The sequence below is a fragment of the Camelus ferus genome, chromosome 9 (genome assembly GCF_009834535.1).
Source record: "Camelus ferus isolate YT-003-E chromosome 9, BCGSAC_Cfer_1.0, whole genome shotgun sequence".
NCBI lineage: Eukaryota > Metazoa > Chordata > Mammalia > Artiodactyla > Camelidae > Camelus > Camelus ferus.
This window is the reverse complement of record NC_045704.1, coordinates 56,192,830-56,209,861: the sequence shown is the minus strand read 5'-3', so window position 1 is coordinate 56,209,861 and position 17,032 is coordinate 56,192,830. Positions and strand designations below refer to the sequence as shown.

The following is a 17,032-nucleotide window of genomic DNA, read 5'->3' as shown; positions in this document are numbered from 1 at the left end:
CCATAATATTAATTCTTCTAATCCAAGAGTATGAAATATCTTCCCATTTCTTCAAATCATCTTTAATTTCCTTTATCAATATTTTATAGTTCTCAGCATATAAGTCTTTCACCTCTTTGGTCAGGTTTATTCCTAAGTATTTTATCTATTTTTTGATGTAATTTTAAAATGGACTTTTTTTTTTTTTAACTTTCCTTTTCTGATATTTCATCATTAGCATAAAGAAATGCAACAAATTTCCGTATGTTAATCTTGTAAACTGCTCCCTTGCCAAATTTGTTTATCAGCTCTAGAAGTGTGGAGTCTTTATGGTTTCTATGTATAGTATCATGTCATCTGTATTTGGTAACAATTTTACCTTTTCCCTTCCAATTTGGATCCTTGTTATTTCTTTTTCTTGTCTGACTCCTATGGCCAGGACTTTCAATAGTATGTTGAATAGAAGTGGTGAAGGTGGGCATCCTTGTCTTGTTCCAGATTTTAGCAGGAAGGCTTTCAACTTTTCTCTGTTGAGGATTATGGTGGCTGTGTGTTTGTCATATACAGATTTTCTTATGTTGAGGTATGTTCCCTCTATACCCACTTTGGTGAGAGTTTTTATCATGAATGGATGTTAATTTCTATCAAATGCTTTTTCTGCTTCTATTGAGATGATCATGTGGTTTTTGTCCTTTCTTTTGTTGATATGGTGCATCACATTGATTTGCATAGGTTGAACCATCCTTGTGTCCCTGGGATGAATCTGATTTGACTGTAGTATATGATCTTTTCTATGTGTTGTTGGGATTTTGCTTGCTTTTGTTGAGAATTTTTGCATCTATATCCCTCAAAGATATTGGCTTGTAATTTTCTTTTTTGGTAGTGTCTTCGGTTTTGGTATTGGGGTAATTGTGGCTTCACAGAATGAGTTTGGAAGTGTTCCCTCCTCTTTAATCTTTTGGAAGAGTTTGAGAAGGATCACTGTAAGTTTTTCTTTGTACATTTGGCAGAATTCCCCAGTGAAGCCATCTGGTCCTGGACTTTCATTTGCAGGGAGGTGGTTTTTTTTTCTTATTGCTGATTCTACTTCGCTTCTAACGATTGGTCTGTTCAAATTATCTACTTCTTCTTGGCTCAGTTTTGGTGGTCCATATGTTTCTAGAAATTTGTCCATTTCTTCTAGGTTGTCCAATTTGTTGGTATATAATTGTTCATAATATTCTCTTATGGTTCTTTATATTTCTGTAGTATAGGTTGTAATTTCTCCTCTTTCATTTCTTCTTTTATTTGGGTCCTCTCTCTTTTCTTCTTGGTGATCCTAGCCAGAGGTTTGTGGATTTTATTTACTCTTTCAAAAAACCGGCTCTTGGTTTGATTGATTTTTTCCTATTTTTTTTTTAAATCTCTATTTTATTTCCTCCTTGATTGTTATTATTCCTTTCCTTCTGCTGACTTTAGGTTTTGTTTCTTCTTCTTTTTCTAATTTTCTTAGGTGATATGTTAGGCTGTTCATTTGAGATTTTTCTAGAATCTGAATTTCTAAGTGAACTGATTTTTGCCATCTGCTTCCAAAGGTCTTAAAAGATACAGAACAAAATGTCCCATAGCCAGCTGATGATTTTTGCTCAATTCCCTATCATTTTTTGTGATATCCTTTGAATGGGCTCCAGTATTAGATTAAATGAGGTGTTAAAGTGAAAAGCTTGATGACTCACAGGAAGACCAGCAAAAACCAAAATTGGGTGTTTTAACAAATCTTTTGGGGCTGAATTTTCATCATTGCACGTTGCATTCTGTGCCAGTTTGAGCCCATGAATGACTCTACCTTAGAGCTTAAAAGCTTCCAAGTCCAAAGGAGGAGGGAAAAGGAAATGACTTCAAAAGACCCAAAGAAATCAGGAAAAAGTAGGCAGTGGTTTTCAGAGAGATGAAGGCCTAATTTGGATCTGATTCAGATATTCTGTGTTCAAAGAATTGGCTCAATTTGTATCACAGCTTTGGAAGAAGAGCAGGCTGTTGGACATGACTCCTTACTGTAATTGACCCAGAAAGTCCTGGGATTGGTTTAAAACTAGGCCACATGTAAATGTTTCCATGGTTGGTAGACATTAGTCAATGTTTGAAGATGGAAAATAATAGTAACCACAATAAACCATGTTTGTTTATGCACAAACATGCCTGCACTCAGACAACCCACCCCATCTGCCAGAAATCCATGCTATACCTGTTTACCAAGCACTTCCATAGGCCAGGCTCAGTGCTGGGTGGTTTCAAGACCTTTCAGCTTCTAAGAATTTTCTCTGTCTACGGTGGCCTCCCTCCAAAGTCATATCGACCCTATTGGAATGTACCCACATTGAAAATACGTTTTCTTTTCCTGTAAAATTTTTGAATTGATTTTTATGCTTTTGTTCTTGGAATTATTTGGCTACTGGGGCTATTTCACTAATAATCCCCTATGATTTCTCTAGTGCCTTCTCAGCGCCTTCACGGCACAGCAAGGTGAGATCCACAGAAGTTTGCAAAAGTAAAGGCATTTTGGCAAATGTTAACTTCAACCCGTTGAAGTTGTCATGGTGCTGTGGATACTTGATCTTTGTTAATTTCTTTTTTTTTGCTGTTTTCAAACTTTGGAGACGGCAGATGATGTGTTCAGGTCCCGGACATTTTTTAGGCCCCTGGAAAGTTTGAAGGTCTTGGTGCTGGGCCTGAAGGGCTTAATTAACTGTGCGGTACTGATAAGGCCATGGTGCTTCATTAAGGACAGAGACAAACATGACGCTTATACCCTCACAGAGCCTGAGCTTTAGTGGAAGATGGACAATTAAGTCAAAGATAACAGTAAAGTGTGATGTTCACTAGATGTTCAGAAAGCCCTGTGAGTGGAGGCTGAAGGTCAGGGTGGCCCCCTGTGGAGGTGATGCCCAAATCAGCATTGGAAGGACACATGAGGATGGGCGAGGTGGTGGCGCACGAAACACCAGGAAGTCACCTCCTTCATGTGTTTTCCTTCCATGAACCAAGGCTCAGAGAGGTTATGCTCTTGTCATCAGCAAAGAGGGAGACACCGTTTCTCACTTGCAGGGTGGTTGTGAGAATGAAATAAGACTTTGGCAGTGCTTTTGGTAAACTTTTCTATAAAAATGTTAGGCATCTCAGTCAGAGTACTAGCAACAGACATGTGTCCAGAGGGTCTCAGAAATCTTTGCCTCGTTTGGTCTGGCACCCAACTGCCAGGAGACAGAGACCTGCTCAAAGGCATGGGGAAAACGAGGTTTCTGGGGAATTCGGGAATCTGTTGACAAGCGAGACCAGAATGATGCTTGGAAAGAAGCAATTTCTGTTGCTTGGCTTTTTCTCCTTAGATGGGGACTCCTGGTTCCCACTTCCCAGGGAAACAATTTAGTTCTTTCCCTCCTTCCTTGCCCTCCCTCCCTCCTTCTCCCTTCTTTCCTGGGGCATCTTTGTTTGCAGCAAATACTCTAAGCTCCCTGGAGGCTGCAGGCAGAGACCACTTGTTTCACAAATGAATACATAGCACCCAGCAGTATCAGGCCCATAGCAGGTTCTAAATAAACACCAGTAAATGAACTCAGTAAAGGAATGAATGGAAAACTACACTCCTTGTGCTTTTTTTCAAGCAGTTGTCTTTGGCAATACAATTATCTACTATTCTGATTGTGTAGAAATGTTATTTCATAGCATGTTTTCATATTTTAAAATATACCCTGTAGTTTTTTTTATTACATAGATAGGTTCAATCCCCAAATCTGTTAATGGCAGAAACTTCTAGTTACCTCACAATACCCACTCCTCCTTTCTTCCTTAGTAAGAATCCCAGTTTTAAAAGCTGGCTGCTTCCCAGCTAAATGGTCATCTTTCCTAGTATTTCTTGCAGCCAGGTGTGGCCATGTGAATAATTGTGGTCAATCAGATTTCAATAAAATGTGGATGACTTCCTATAAGTCTCCTTAGAAGATAGTAGGCTCCCTTCTTCTTCCGCTTTCTCCCATCCTACAGTCTGGAATGCAGATGTGAAGGCTGGGGCACTAGCAACCATAACAATCCATGAGGAAGAGGGTGATGAGCAGGAAGGAACTTGGGCCCCTGACAGCTTTGTGGAACCACCATCCCAGCCCTGGACTGTCATTAAAGCTCTACACTTATTTTATGTGAGAAAAAAAATACATAAACTTCTATTTTCTCTAAGCCAGTGTCATTTCTGAATTTTTCTTTTATCTTCAGCCAAACTTAATCCTTACAGACACAGTGCTGCTGGACACATGCTTGTGGGGCTCCCAGGACGAATGATTCTTTCCAAAAAAAATGTTGAGCAGTAGTAGGTAATTTTACACGGGTAGGGACAATATTTTTCCTCAATGCATATCTTATGTATTCAATGTGTGGGCAGAAGTCTCTGCTGCAGAGTTGTTTACTCCAGACCTTGGATGAGTTCTGTCTGAAGAATGTTTGGAATAGGAATTGCTACTTGGTTGCCTCAATAGAAATACCCTGATTGTTCAGAGAATGAAATAAGTCCTCTCAGGCCATTCAAAATGATTGAGCTGCTGTCTGCCTCCCCAGAGTAACCAAAGCAACAGATTGGATGCAACGATTAGTCCCTGTTTCTCCTTTCACTGCTGGGGAATGCTGGGCAAATGCAGAGATTTCCATTTTAGCATGATTATCATCGAGCTGCTCGTTCTGACCATAATTAGCCAACAAGTTCAGTTGCACAAGCCCACCCCTCATTAGAGACACTAAAATGTTATTGAGAAATGCCAGGTTCCTGTCTTGCATACGTGGAGGCAGGCTCTACCTTGAAAGGCTCAACAAGGCTCTACCCTCGTTGTCACTGTATGTGGAGAGGACAGGCTGTCAGAACCCACTCAGTTTTACAACATTTCTATGCTCCTGGAGCAGAGAAACTTTCTAATCATCAATTCAAATCATCAGGGAAAATCTAAATATGATTGCTAGGTATAAAAAACAGAGAATTCTTCATATGACCAAAGCATTAACAGCGTCAACACTTTTGCTAAGAGTTTTCAGAAAAATTTTCAGAAAATTAATGATGCATTAAACAATTTAGCTACAAGCATGCCCACTGACCTTTTAAAATAGAATTGCATAAGTTTGGAAACAGTCTAAATATCCAACAACAAAGGAATGAATAAATAAATGAGTATATCTTTGTATAGAATGGTAGAGTATGTACTAGTTGGTAATTAAAAATAGTGGTTATTTATTGACATGAAAGCTGTTCACCATCTATTGGGAAGTAAAAATGGCAGGTTCTGAAACAAAATGGATGATGTGAGCCAATTTTCAAAAAAAAAAAAAAAAAAAAGGAAGTACTCATACACGTGACTAGAGATATATACCCAAGCTGTTAAAAGGGGGATTTCCTTTAGTGGGATGATTACAGATTTTTTTATTACCTTCTTTATTCCAACTGCCTTTTCAAAAGTTTCCTCCATGAACTGTCTTAACTTTATAATAAGGATAAGAAGATACAAGTCATTAAAGAGAAGAATTTCATCTGTCCCTAGCCCACTGCTGTCCGTTTTGATTTGGCTAAGAGCACAATGTGATAGGCTTTTTAACAAGTTTAAATAACTCAGGCTTTTTAGTGAGAAAATTCACTCTGATGCCTGGACACCTCCTGTCTTTAGAGTTACAGGCTTCTCAGAGATCAAGGCGCCATTCACTGAATTTAACATTCCCTGGTGAGATAAAAGGGTGGACAGCAGTGGCAGCAGTGGAATCCCTGTGCCTGAGACGTGCTTTCCATCACAGGAGACGGGACCAGAAATTAGCTAGAAGTGAGTTCCTAGCTTGTCTGGGAGTTGGGGGTGGGGAGGAGGGCTCCTGTTTTGGCCAGGGAAGGAGCCCACTCTCAGGGCGGAGGCCAAAGTGCCTGTTGAGGTTGGGGCAGGACCTGGATCAGGCTGTCAGGATCTCGGTAGGGCAGAGCATCTCCCACTGTGCGAAAACGTCTTGAGTGCCTGGTTAGTCATCTGAGATGAAACGGGGTTGTTGGGGCTGAGACACAGCTCTCTGTCTCTTGGGGTGAAATATTGATGGAGATGGTGGAGTAGGGAGAGAGAGACAGAAACAGAGAGAAAGAGAAAGAAGAGGGGGGGGGGAGGTGATGGAGGGGGAGGAAGAAGGAGGAGGAGGAGGAAAGAGAAGAGAGGAGAGGAGTGGGAGGGATGGAGAGAAAGGGAGAGAGGAACAGAGACAGACAGAAAAGAAGAGACTGCTATGAGAGAGAGATGGACACATAGGCCAGGGAAAATGTGAACAGAGATGGTGATGGGTAGGGAGGAAGGGCAGAGGGAGACAGAGAGGGAGGCAAGGAAGAAATGGACAGACTGAGGATATACCAAGAGTAATTGGTACAGAGAGGGACACAGAGAGGATGACGCTTGGACATGTACGGAGTCGTGCACACAGACAGGGATGCCCAGCATAACCTACATGACTACAGAGCCCAGGGATGCACTACCGCCAGGATTCAGGACCACCAGGGGCAGACGACCCAGGCAGCATCTTTTTGCATATGCCTTTGTCAGCTAAACTCAGAGTTCTCCTTGAGAGTAAGATAGGGGTTCTTGGCATAAAGCTCTTCCCTCTTCCAACGCTCTTCCCTGAAGAATCATTAAGAAGATAACAACAGCAACAACAACAACAGCAACACTTACAAGGTCACCGTGCCTTTCTGAGAATTCTGGGGAGCCAAGCGCAGATTATTGGAAAGCCATGTCCCAGCCTGGCCCCTCCCCGTGGCCTTGTTCATGCTCCTCACACACAGCCCCAGGGGACGGTGCTTCTCGCGTACAGGATCAAAGGAGGCAAATAATTAATGAGCCTTTTCTCCCCGAAGAGTTCCTGTGACAAGAGCTCAACCTGTCAGTGATGTCATCTCTGCCTTTGATGAGCCCAGAATCAGCGCCAGGAGGGAAGGGTGGACGGAAGGGGAGAGGGAAGGGATCAGAGGTCCAGTCAGTGCTGAGCACCCGAATTCCCATGCCAGGTGCCCAGGTCCCCACCAATTCTTCAATTTCATATGCCAGTTTATGATTCTTGGCAAAAGTCACTCTGAGATGGGTCCTGGCCACTTGTGACTGAGGGTCACACCTGTGCTGACCAAACTGTAGAAGCAGGAAGCTCTTCAGGGCTTTCTACATTCCTGCTGTTTACCGCGAGTCTCACTTCTAGTAATTTACAGATTGTTTTCTCTGATCTCCTCTCACCGTGGGCGCCAGTGGCTCTACCCGAGATGGAATGGGAACCATCATATCCCTGTTCCAGTAACCGGTCTTTGTTCTCTAGGGTGCAGGTCCTGGCCTTGATGTCCTTTGGCTTCCCCCAGTCACCTGCTCCCTGCCCAGGCTGGAATCCTGTCCCCTAACTTGGTTTGCTGGGGCTGCTTTCCGGGGCCTGTTGCCCTCCTCCGAGCACCACACTTCATTTGCCAGATGGAATTTCCTTCCGTCTTCTCAGTTGGCTGCCTGCCACGGTTGGCAGACACATCTGGGAGCATCACCTCTGTTGTTAAGATGCCCTGAGTTGGGGGCACATGGTTCCAGCTCAGGCAAAGCAGACTCACCCCTGGGCAGGTGAACTGTGAGCCCAGTGACAAGAGTGGACAATGGCTGGAGGTGGCTCATTCTCCCCAGGAGGTCCTGAAGTGCCCGCCATCGGGTCCCATTACCTAGGGACTCAACAGCACCCTAGTCCCCATGCTATCTCAGCCAGTTTCCAAACGTACTCCTCAATTCTGTAAGTGACCCAACATTGCTAATTATCGGGGAAGTGGGTATCAAAACCACAATGAGGTATCACCTCACACCGGCCAGAACGGCCATAATCAAAAAGACCACGAATAACAAATGTTGGTGAGGATATGGAGAAAAGGGAACCCCTTGTACACTGTTGGTGGAAATGTAAATTGGTGCAGACACTATGGGAAACAGTCTGGAGGTGCCTTAAGAAACTAAAAATAGAACTACCATATGAGCCAGCAAATCCACTCCCGGGTATCTACCCAAAGAAAACAAAAACACTAATTGAAAATACACATGCACCCCCATGTTCATAGCAGTACTATGTACAATAGCCAGGATGAACCCAAGCGCCCATCAACAGATGAATGGATACAGAAGACGTGGTGTGTGTGTGTGTGTGTGTGTGTGTGTATAAAGGAATACTACTCAGCCATAAAACAGAATGGAATTCTGCCATTTGCAACAACATGGATGGACCTAGAGAATATTACACTTGGTGAAATAAGTCAGACAGAGACAAATACTCTGTTATCACTTATATATGGAATCTAAAAAAAAAAAGAAAACAAATGTACATAGCAAAGCAGAAACAGACTCACAGATACAGAGAAAAAAACTAGTGGTTACCAGTGGAAAAAAAACTCTATAAAGTGTTCACAGAATCTTCCAGCAAATCCCCCCATTTGCCTAGGTCAAGCAGATCTGGTCTTAAAGAATCCCAACAGACCCATCTCTTCCATTGTCTGTCCCACCTAAGTGGGACCCCTACTCCCAGACCCCAGACCCCAGACACCGGCCTCTGCCCCATCCCATCACATTAACACTTCCACGCCTGGTGCATCCCAAGTTCCGCAACAAAGGCAGAGCTTCAAGCTTGGAAACATCAACACCATTTAAGTTCATTTCCTGCCCATCCAGGAGTCACCTCTTCCACCTCCTGTTGTAGAAGCATAAAACCACAGCCAAGCTCCCCTGAAGACATCCTAAATGTGTACAACTACCTTATATAGTCTGTTAAGCGACAGGTTTCCCCATCTAAGCACTTAAGGAAAGCTTTCTCTTTAATGTTTAAATTGTATGTTTCCTTTGCCAGATACTGAGCAGGAAAAGAAAAAAAGGGAGAAAACAAACTAACAAAAGGAACGGCTAATTCAGATTCACCTTATTACGGGATTTGATACTATTTTGTAGTTTTATCTGGTTCATCTGACATTTCAGAAAATTTTGCTGTAAAAATAAATCCCCTTTTGGGGTTGGAAAATCACTCCTGCCGGCTCGCTCCGCGGTACGGCGGCTGACATGGAAACGGCGGCACACTTTCAGGCGTTTTAAATAAGGAAGATTAGACGCATGTGTATTGGAAGTGTATCTAATACCTGACTATCTGTAGGTCACATGAGAAGAAGATTAGACTCTGGAAGAGAAGGGTGAATAACTTCTTTTTGCTGCAACGAGCGCACATGTGGACCCGCACGCGGCTGTGTTTACTGTGAAACATCGCACCAATGAGGACATCTCGTCGCCACTAGCATGAGATGTACCGGCGATAATCATCACTTAATAAAATCACATTATGAATATCCCTCCTTTCTAAGTACCGGACAGGCCTTAAGAAATGAAGACCAAAAATTTGAAGCCTTCTTCCTTTGGCCTGCTCGTATCACTGTAAGACCCAACCGCAATGGTCCATTTTTAAGTACCAGGCAATAACTACTCCTTCCCCTTCTGACAGTTTGGAGCCCAGACCACTTTGCAGAGAGCAGGGACTCTGTGGATTGTACTGCAACGCTTCCCTCCTGATTCCTCCACTACTAAGTTGGGCAGTCTTGAGCAAGTTACTGAACCTCTCTGAATTCCCAACACCTTTATCTGTACGTGGAGTTATCCAAGCCTCTCCCATAAAGTTGTGGCAACGATAAGGTAGGTTAAGCGTCTGAGAGGCAGGGGGCCATCTACAATGGCTCCTTTCTTTGTCCCTTCCTGGTTGTGCTCAGCACCAGCAGACCCCTCTGGTCACTTGGGAACTTGGCCCTGAAGCCATTTTCCTCCTGGGCCCATCTGTGACCGGGGCAGCATCCCCACCTAGTGAGCCTGGTCCCCTGGTGCCATCAGCTGCCAACTTCATTATAACATGTACCTCCTGCTCACCCAGATCATTAACCAGTTTAATTTAGTGGTATTTGATCCTGATAACCAGCCGCCGCAACCAGAAGAGAAAAGCAATTCCCACCCGCCTCCCTCCCAGGGCCGCTCACCCACCTGATGGTTTGGCGCTGCAGGGAGTCGGGGTCCGTGGCATTCACAGTCAAGAGCACGCTGCCCACGGAGATGTTCTCCTGCCTGGTCACCATCATGGGGTCGGGGTAGAAAACCGGACCCTCGTTGACATCCAGGACGGTGATGTGGACTGTCGCAGTGGAGCTGGGGCCATAGGAGACGTCGGGCACCAGTGGGTCCTCGTTTTCCACTTTGATCAGCAGGGTGTGAAAGGCAGAAATCTCGTAGTCCAGAGGCTGGAAAACAGAGAGAGGGTGTCAGAACGTGTATCTGCCCCCAAGGGTAGGTGCTTCTGCACAAAGTCCCTCTGACATTTCATGAGCTGTGGTGGGTGTTCCGGGATCCAGGGTTTGTGGGCTAAGCTTTATACAATTTGGGGTCCTCTTTAAGAAAAAGAGTATGAAACATACAGATACCAGGTTAGGTACGGAAGCTGTTCAGTTTCTTAGACTGAGAGATAACTCACAACAATTACGTGAACCTCAGAGATCTGGGTCTTTCGTTGAGAGATCTCTTTAGGTGACTCACTGGCAACGCCAGCATTAAAAGGCTTCCCACCCAGAGCCTGTGATTCCACAACTCCGACCCTCATGGGCTCTTTGGTGGGTGGGAGACTCTGAAGCCTAAGCTTCGTCTACTTCCTGGCGCCCCTGCCTCTGTTATTTTGGAGAGCAAATGAAAGGGCAAACAAAGGTTCCGTTTTTAATGTTTCCCACTCACTCACCACGAGGTCTAATGGCTTGGTCTCTGCATCACTTAATGTAGAGCATCCCTGGCACTTTGCAGACTTTCCAGTAGGGTGTCATGTAGAGTTTAAAAGGATTAGGGAGGCTGAGACACCAGGGGTTAGGCTGCAGGGTCCTTCCCCACCTGAGGTATTGGAAAACATGTGGAAGCATCTTTATTTGTCACCATGACTTGGGGGCCCGTTTATTGGGCTAGGGGCAGTGATGCCAGATACACGGCCCTGCCTGGGATGCCTAGGACAGTCCCACACACGGCAGATTGTCCCGCCAATGAGCAGCCGTGCTGAGGCCCTTCCGAGGTGATTTTGCAAAGGGGCTGATGGTATCCACCTCCCCCAGTTACTGTATAGATGGAATCAGATGATGTTAAGGAAACCACACTGTAGACATTATTAATATATGGTGTCCTGCCCATCATAGAATGTCACAGAGGACACTCATTCGGCCACTTTCCAAACCACGAGATGCAGTGGGAATGACATTTTCTGTTGATGGTGGGGCGTGGGGTATGGGGGAGACACTTAGGTGAGATAAGGACAATTTTTATTCCAAGCTATTTTCCTAATGTTTACTGGAAAAACAAGTAGCTAACTTATTAGACCTGTTATGTCACAGATACTCTTGCCTGGAGGACAAGACTAAAGGGAGTACAGGGGGGTGATTCACACTCTGCTAGAAGTAAGCAAACAGGGATCTGGGAACGTGGGACTGGAGGTGAGAACGGCAAAGCCGGGAAAGAGATCTGCCAGCACAGGAGGTGGAGTATGGGATCCAGCAGGTTGAGTTGGGATGACTTTAGGCAAAATTATGTTATCTTTCATAATAGTTACAGCTAACATGCATGCAGGGTGCTCCACACCTATGAAAGTGCACACACACACACACACACACGTATGTACATGTGCATGGACGTGCGTGCACACACATGGGAGATACTGGCATCGAAGTGTCTCCCGGTTCTAACAGGGCCTCCACTCACCCTCCTCGCCTAGAACAACTCCCAGCTGGGTTAGCATTAGGATTTTTAAGAGCTGATAGGTATAAAGCAGTTGCTACCTAGTCGTCACCCAATTATGTTGTGGTTCCATCCCTGTCACACAGAATAATTTATCATTCCACCCTCCTTTCTCATAACAGATCTCTGTACTCCCCAGGTGATGCCCCAATTATGCAACCCCAGTGAAGTAAGTTTCCAACACAGGCCAGGGAGCTGCCATGCTTGGAAGGCAGAGTTATTCATCTCAATTAGGGCACTGAAGGGGACAGGGGCTTTGGCTTGCTGGTTCGTGGCAAGTCTACCCATCAGCACTCTGAGCAGGATGGACCCACAGAGTGCGCCAGTCTCCTGAAAAACTTCTCGACCCCACCCGAGTGCTGGGCAGAACCCACTGAGGAACCTGAGGAACAGAGGATTTCTTTTATACCACAGCCCAGGAACACAATAACTTCCTGGAAATAAAGTTAAGGAGAACACGCTGACACTGTAAAGCCCAAATCGAACCAGATTTTCTACTGTGATGCAAATGCCAGCGGGGCGGGGTTGGGGGGGTGGGGGGTTGCTTCTTAAGGGCTCTTAATGGGTAGCAGATGTGGGGCCAGGGTTTGAGGCCAGCATGGTCAGCAGCAAAGCTGAGCTACTCACAGCAGGATAGAGTGGAGTGGACTCAGGCAGAGAAGGAGGTGGGGGTCCCGAGAGGAAGGGGGATCTGACCTTTTACACAGAGCCTTTAAACATGTATTGCTAAAATGGATGTCTTTATATGTTAGATATGTTCATGTGTGCATTTATGTTCCATAAGTATATGTGTGTATTTATATCAAATATACATATTTATATGTTAAATGTATGCATTTATGTTAAGATGTATAGTGTGCAAATTTAGGTTAGCTGTGTATGTATGTATACGTTAAGTACCTATGTGTGTGTATTTATGTTAGGATTGTGTGTCTGTGTGTGTGCACATGTGTATCTCTAGTTGGTTCCTGACACTCCAACAGAGTCTGAAAGCAGAGCCCAAGGCAGGGATTTAGATATAGGTGATTGAGTGGGGTGCACTCGTAGGAGAGAGGGAGTGAGCAAGGCCATGGTCTTTTCTGGAGTCTGGCTTCAGCCCAGTGCTATGGGGAGCTCTGGAGCTTTAACTGCACCATAGAACTAGTCTCATCTACACAGCAGCAGGAAGATGTGATGCCTGATGCTTTGGCAGCCATTTTATGTCCATGAGGAAGCAGTCAGAAGCATCTGTGGTGCCCCTTGCTGGCTTTCTGACACCTGGAGCTGCCAGCCAATCCTAGATTGGCCTGTCTTCATATAGTTAGGAAGATCATGAAATTTTCCTTACTATTTAAGCCACTATCAGCCTGGCATTCAGTTACTCGCACCTGAAACATTCCTAGCTAATGCACTGGCTTGCTAGCAAAGTGGAGAGCATGGGGAGCACGGCTAGGCCTGCTGCCAGAAGGCCACCTGGGGCTTTAACTCAGGTGTGCTGAGAAGCAGAGAGACGTCAAGGCCTTTCCTATGGATTCATGTGGCAGGCAGCCCATTGGAGGGGGAGTGTTCATCCCAATTCTGAAGCAAAGGGAGACCACTTACTAGTAAAATGAAGGCCCAAGGAGGGCCCCAGGCTCTGTGGGCGCCTCCCTGTCCCAGGAATTGCAGGTGGAAACTCCTTGTCCTACAGCAGTGCTTGTCCACAAGGCTGTGCTCTCCTGGGGCACCTCTCTCTTACGTTCTGACCCAGCAGGTGTGGGCGGGCCCAGGAACCTGCATTTTAGCTAGCATTCCAGGTGACTCTTCTCCAAGCCTGCGTTTCAGACTCACAGCATTGTGAGGGCACTCCTCCCCCAGTCTGGTTTTGCTTGTATTATTTTCCTCAAGCCGTAGCAAACACAGGCCAGGAGAACGGTGCTCCTTTAGGGTTTACGATGGGAATGTGTATTTACCCTAGCTCTTCTTCCAGCTGCAGGTTTGGAAAATTGCCTGACGCCTTTTGTAGCTATAGGACTAGCCGCAGAGAACAGCTGGTGGCTGTGCTATTTTACGACTCTCACAGCTTTGAACCTACAGCGGCGGATGCAGCAGGGCAGTGTCAGCATCTCCTGGGAGTCCTGACAGAGAAGAACTGGGAAGACCCAGAGGCTGCTCTTCTCACACAGACGTTTGGGGTTCAGTTCGGATGAGGTTCTGAAAAGGGCAGAGTGTGGGAGAGACCTGCACCCCTCACCCTCTGGAGAAAGCTGGAAGCATTGCGGAGATCTGCCGTTCTTAGCTCTGGCTCCTGCCCCACGGACGTTGTGAACTTTGTTGGTGCAGATGTTTCTATGGCCCCGCGCTAGGCTGAATAATGACACCCCACCGCTGTATGTCCATGTTCTAATCCCCGGAACCTGCGAGTGTGACTGTACATGGCAAAAGGCACTTTGCTGATATGATTGAGCTAAGGACCTTGAGCTGAGAAGAGGATCCTGGATTTTCCAGATGAGCCCAATAAAACCACAAAGGTCCTTAAAAGAGGGAGGTGGGAATGTCAAAAGAAGAAGCAGATGTGACAGTGGAAGCAGAGGATCAGAGTCAGAGAGACAGATGAAGATGCTCTGAAGATACAGGAAGGGGCCACAAGCCAAGGGATGCAGGCACCTCCAGAATCTAAAAAAGACAAGGAAATAATTCTCCCCTGGGGCCTCCAGAGGGAACCAGCCCCACCAACCATAGCCCTGTAAAACTGATTTGGGACTTCCAGCCTCCAGAACTGTAAGAATAAATTTGTGCTGTTTTAAGCCACCGAGTCTGTGGTCACTTTTTCCAGCTGCCACTGGACCCTCACACAGGTGCCAGGTGCCAGTCACGGTTCTAAACGTTTTACGTATTAGCTTGTGACTTCCTGACAAGAGCTTGGAGAGGTGGGTTGTACTGTCAATCTAATTTTACAGATGAGGAAACTGAGGCACAGAAAACAGGGAGGCGTCCCCACCAAGGATGCCCGGGGAATAGGTAGCCATGTGATATGATTTCTATAAACACAATTGCTCCCTGCTTTCCAAACTGCTTCACCCACCAGAAAAGAAACTGTTCCATTGGACGCCCTGGTCTGGCAGCAGCCCTCTGAGAGTATCCTGGAGAGAACAGAAGTGTGGGAAAATCCCTTCCTCCAGGACACGGGGACCCCCAGCATCACACGCTCTGCTGCCACCACCCTCCCTCCCACATCGCTGGGCACTCGCTTTACAGCCGTGGTCATGCTTCCCTGTCAGTCCACCTGTGGCAGAGAGAGGTTAGCGTGCTGGGCAGCAATGTTCACAGGCAGCTTCACTGAAAATCAGCTCGCGTGTGTCATGATTGCTGTTTTAACAGAGTAATTGGGACTCAGCTAAGAAAGATTAAGAGGAAACGTAATAATCCACATGTTCAGCATGCATCTTTGAAAAACCTTCACAGATCCCATTTCTGCATATCTTTGATAATTCATTATCAGATTACAGAGAATCTCATTTAAAAATTAAGTTTGCTTTTTCAAAGGTTACACATAAGTTTAAGTTTTCCAAAACCTATAGGACAGGTTGGTTTTACGAGCACACCCCTAAGCTGGAGACTTTTTCTATTTTAATTCTGAAGGGGGGAGACCAGGGCTGCTGTATCCTTGACCTGGGGCTCTCGGAGCTCACGCGAGGAGGGAGGAGCAGTTGGGGGTGCTCTTACTTTGACGACGGAGAGCATCCCCTCGTTGGTTTGCAGGTTGGTGTGGATTTCGAAGCTCTGTCCTGGGTTTCCGTTGATGATGGTGTAGGCAGCCCTCCATGCACCTGTGGCAGGATCATCCTTGTCTTCAACTGTCAAGTTGACAATCACTCCCACAGCTCCTTCCTCGACTGTGGCTTGAAACTGAAAACAAAGCAGACGGTGACTGTCACTGTTTTGGAAAAACAAAAACAAAAACAAAAACAAAAACAAAAACCAGTGAAGACCATTTATGGTGTGCTTACCATATGCCTGGTATTGGGTACATGACCCATAGCATCTCATTTAATCGTAAATAACAGGGAGATGGGGATGCTGTGCTCTGCCGACAGGGGCTACGTTTCGGCTTCTCTCAGCCTTCCTTGCACTTATGTGAGGCCAAGGGACTGAATTCTCTCCTGCAGGATGTGGGCAGAAGAGACGTTTGCCAGGGCCGGCCTGGGTTTAGCTTGGGGGAGGGTTAAGCGAACAGCTGTGCCTCTTCTCTGGGTCCTTTTCCTTCTACCCGGATGCAAACAACCACCAGACTCCAGGGGAGGGCGGAGCCCCAACAGGGAAGGAGCTTGGGTCCCTGAGACACCACATGGAGGTGGGTGGGAGCCTGACGTGAACTGTTGTTGAGTGAGAAACAAACTTGTCTTGAGTTTGAGCCTTTATGAATTTTTGTTGGCATTTGTTCTCATAGCCTGACCTACCCTAAATGACCGGGTGACCAAATAACCGGATGGCCGTCACTCGTATGTGGAGGGACTGGGGCTGGAACCCCAGGGTTTGCCTCCGGAGCCTCTGTCCAACTGTACCGCCTTCTCTCATGAAGAAAACCGATTTCACCCTTCCCGCCCCTTGCCCACACCTAGGCTGACTTTAAAAAAGCATTTTCTAAGGAAACATAAATCAATTTCTTGGAGCCTTGTGGTACCTGTGTTTTTATTGTAATACATCTTAAATATTTGTTGCAGGGAGGTGTGGTGAAAATAAATCAATAAATGAAATATCAGCTTTCCCCTAGATAGAGAATTTCACGAGCTATCGTTAGCATATCCCTTTAAGGTGGAAGCACAAGGTATTGTTTTGGTGCTTTACCTCTGATACACTACAGGTGAATAGTAATCTGTTTGCAAATATTTTACAAACAAGTAATACCAATAAGCTGACAAGAAGAAGAAATATCCTGGAATTTCAATTAGTAGGAAAGAGAATCTAGAGACAGTGAGATGATGTAAAAAAGCCCTGGTGTTCTAAGCAAAATAATTTGAGAAATGAGGTTTCAAGAGCGGTGGCTGATTAATTGACTTGCAAATCATTAATCACAAGCCTTAATCTTGGTGCCTTGAGGGGGACGGGATGGGGACGGGAACTAATTTGTCTATCACACCTCAGCAAACCTGGGTAAGCTGTTTCCCTTCCCTGAAAGGGGTGCTGGGACATTCTTAGAAGATGCACGCGGAGTGGAAAAGAGGTGGGGTGAGGAGGGACGCGGAGGATGCCGTCACGTAGAA

General features: G+C 45.7%; 1 protein-coding gene across 2 annotated transcripts in view; it reads right to left on the bottom strand.

Annotated features, from left to right (window-relative positions):
- The window catches only part of CDH13 (cadherin 13), a 932,038-nt gene that overhangs the window by 78,371 nt on the left and 836,635 nt on the right, over window positions 1–17,032 (bottom strand). For both annotated transcript variants that reach the window (XM_006183956.3, XM_032486857.1), the window contains 2 exons: window positions 15,495–15,677; window positions 10,032–10,285 (listed from right to left, as the gene is read on the bottom strand). In XM_006183956.3, coding sequence (XP_006184018.1) covers window positions 10,032–10,285; window positions 15,495–15,677 — 437 coding nt within the window. The remainder of the gene's footprint in view (window positions 1–10,031; window positions 10,286–15,494; window positions 15,678–17,032) is intronic.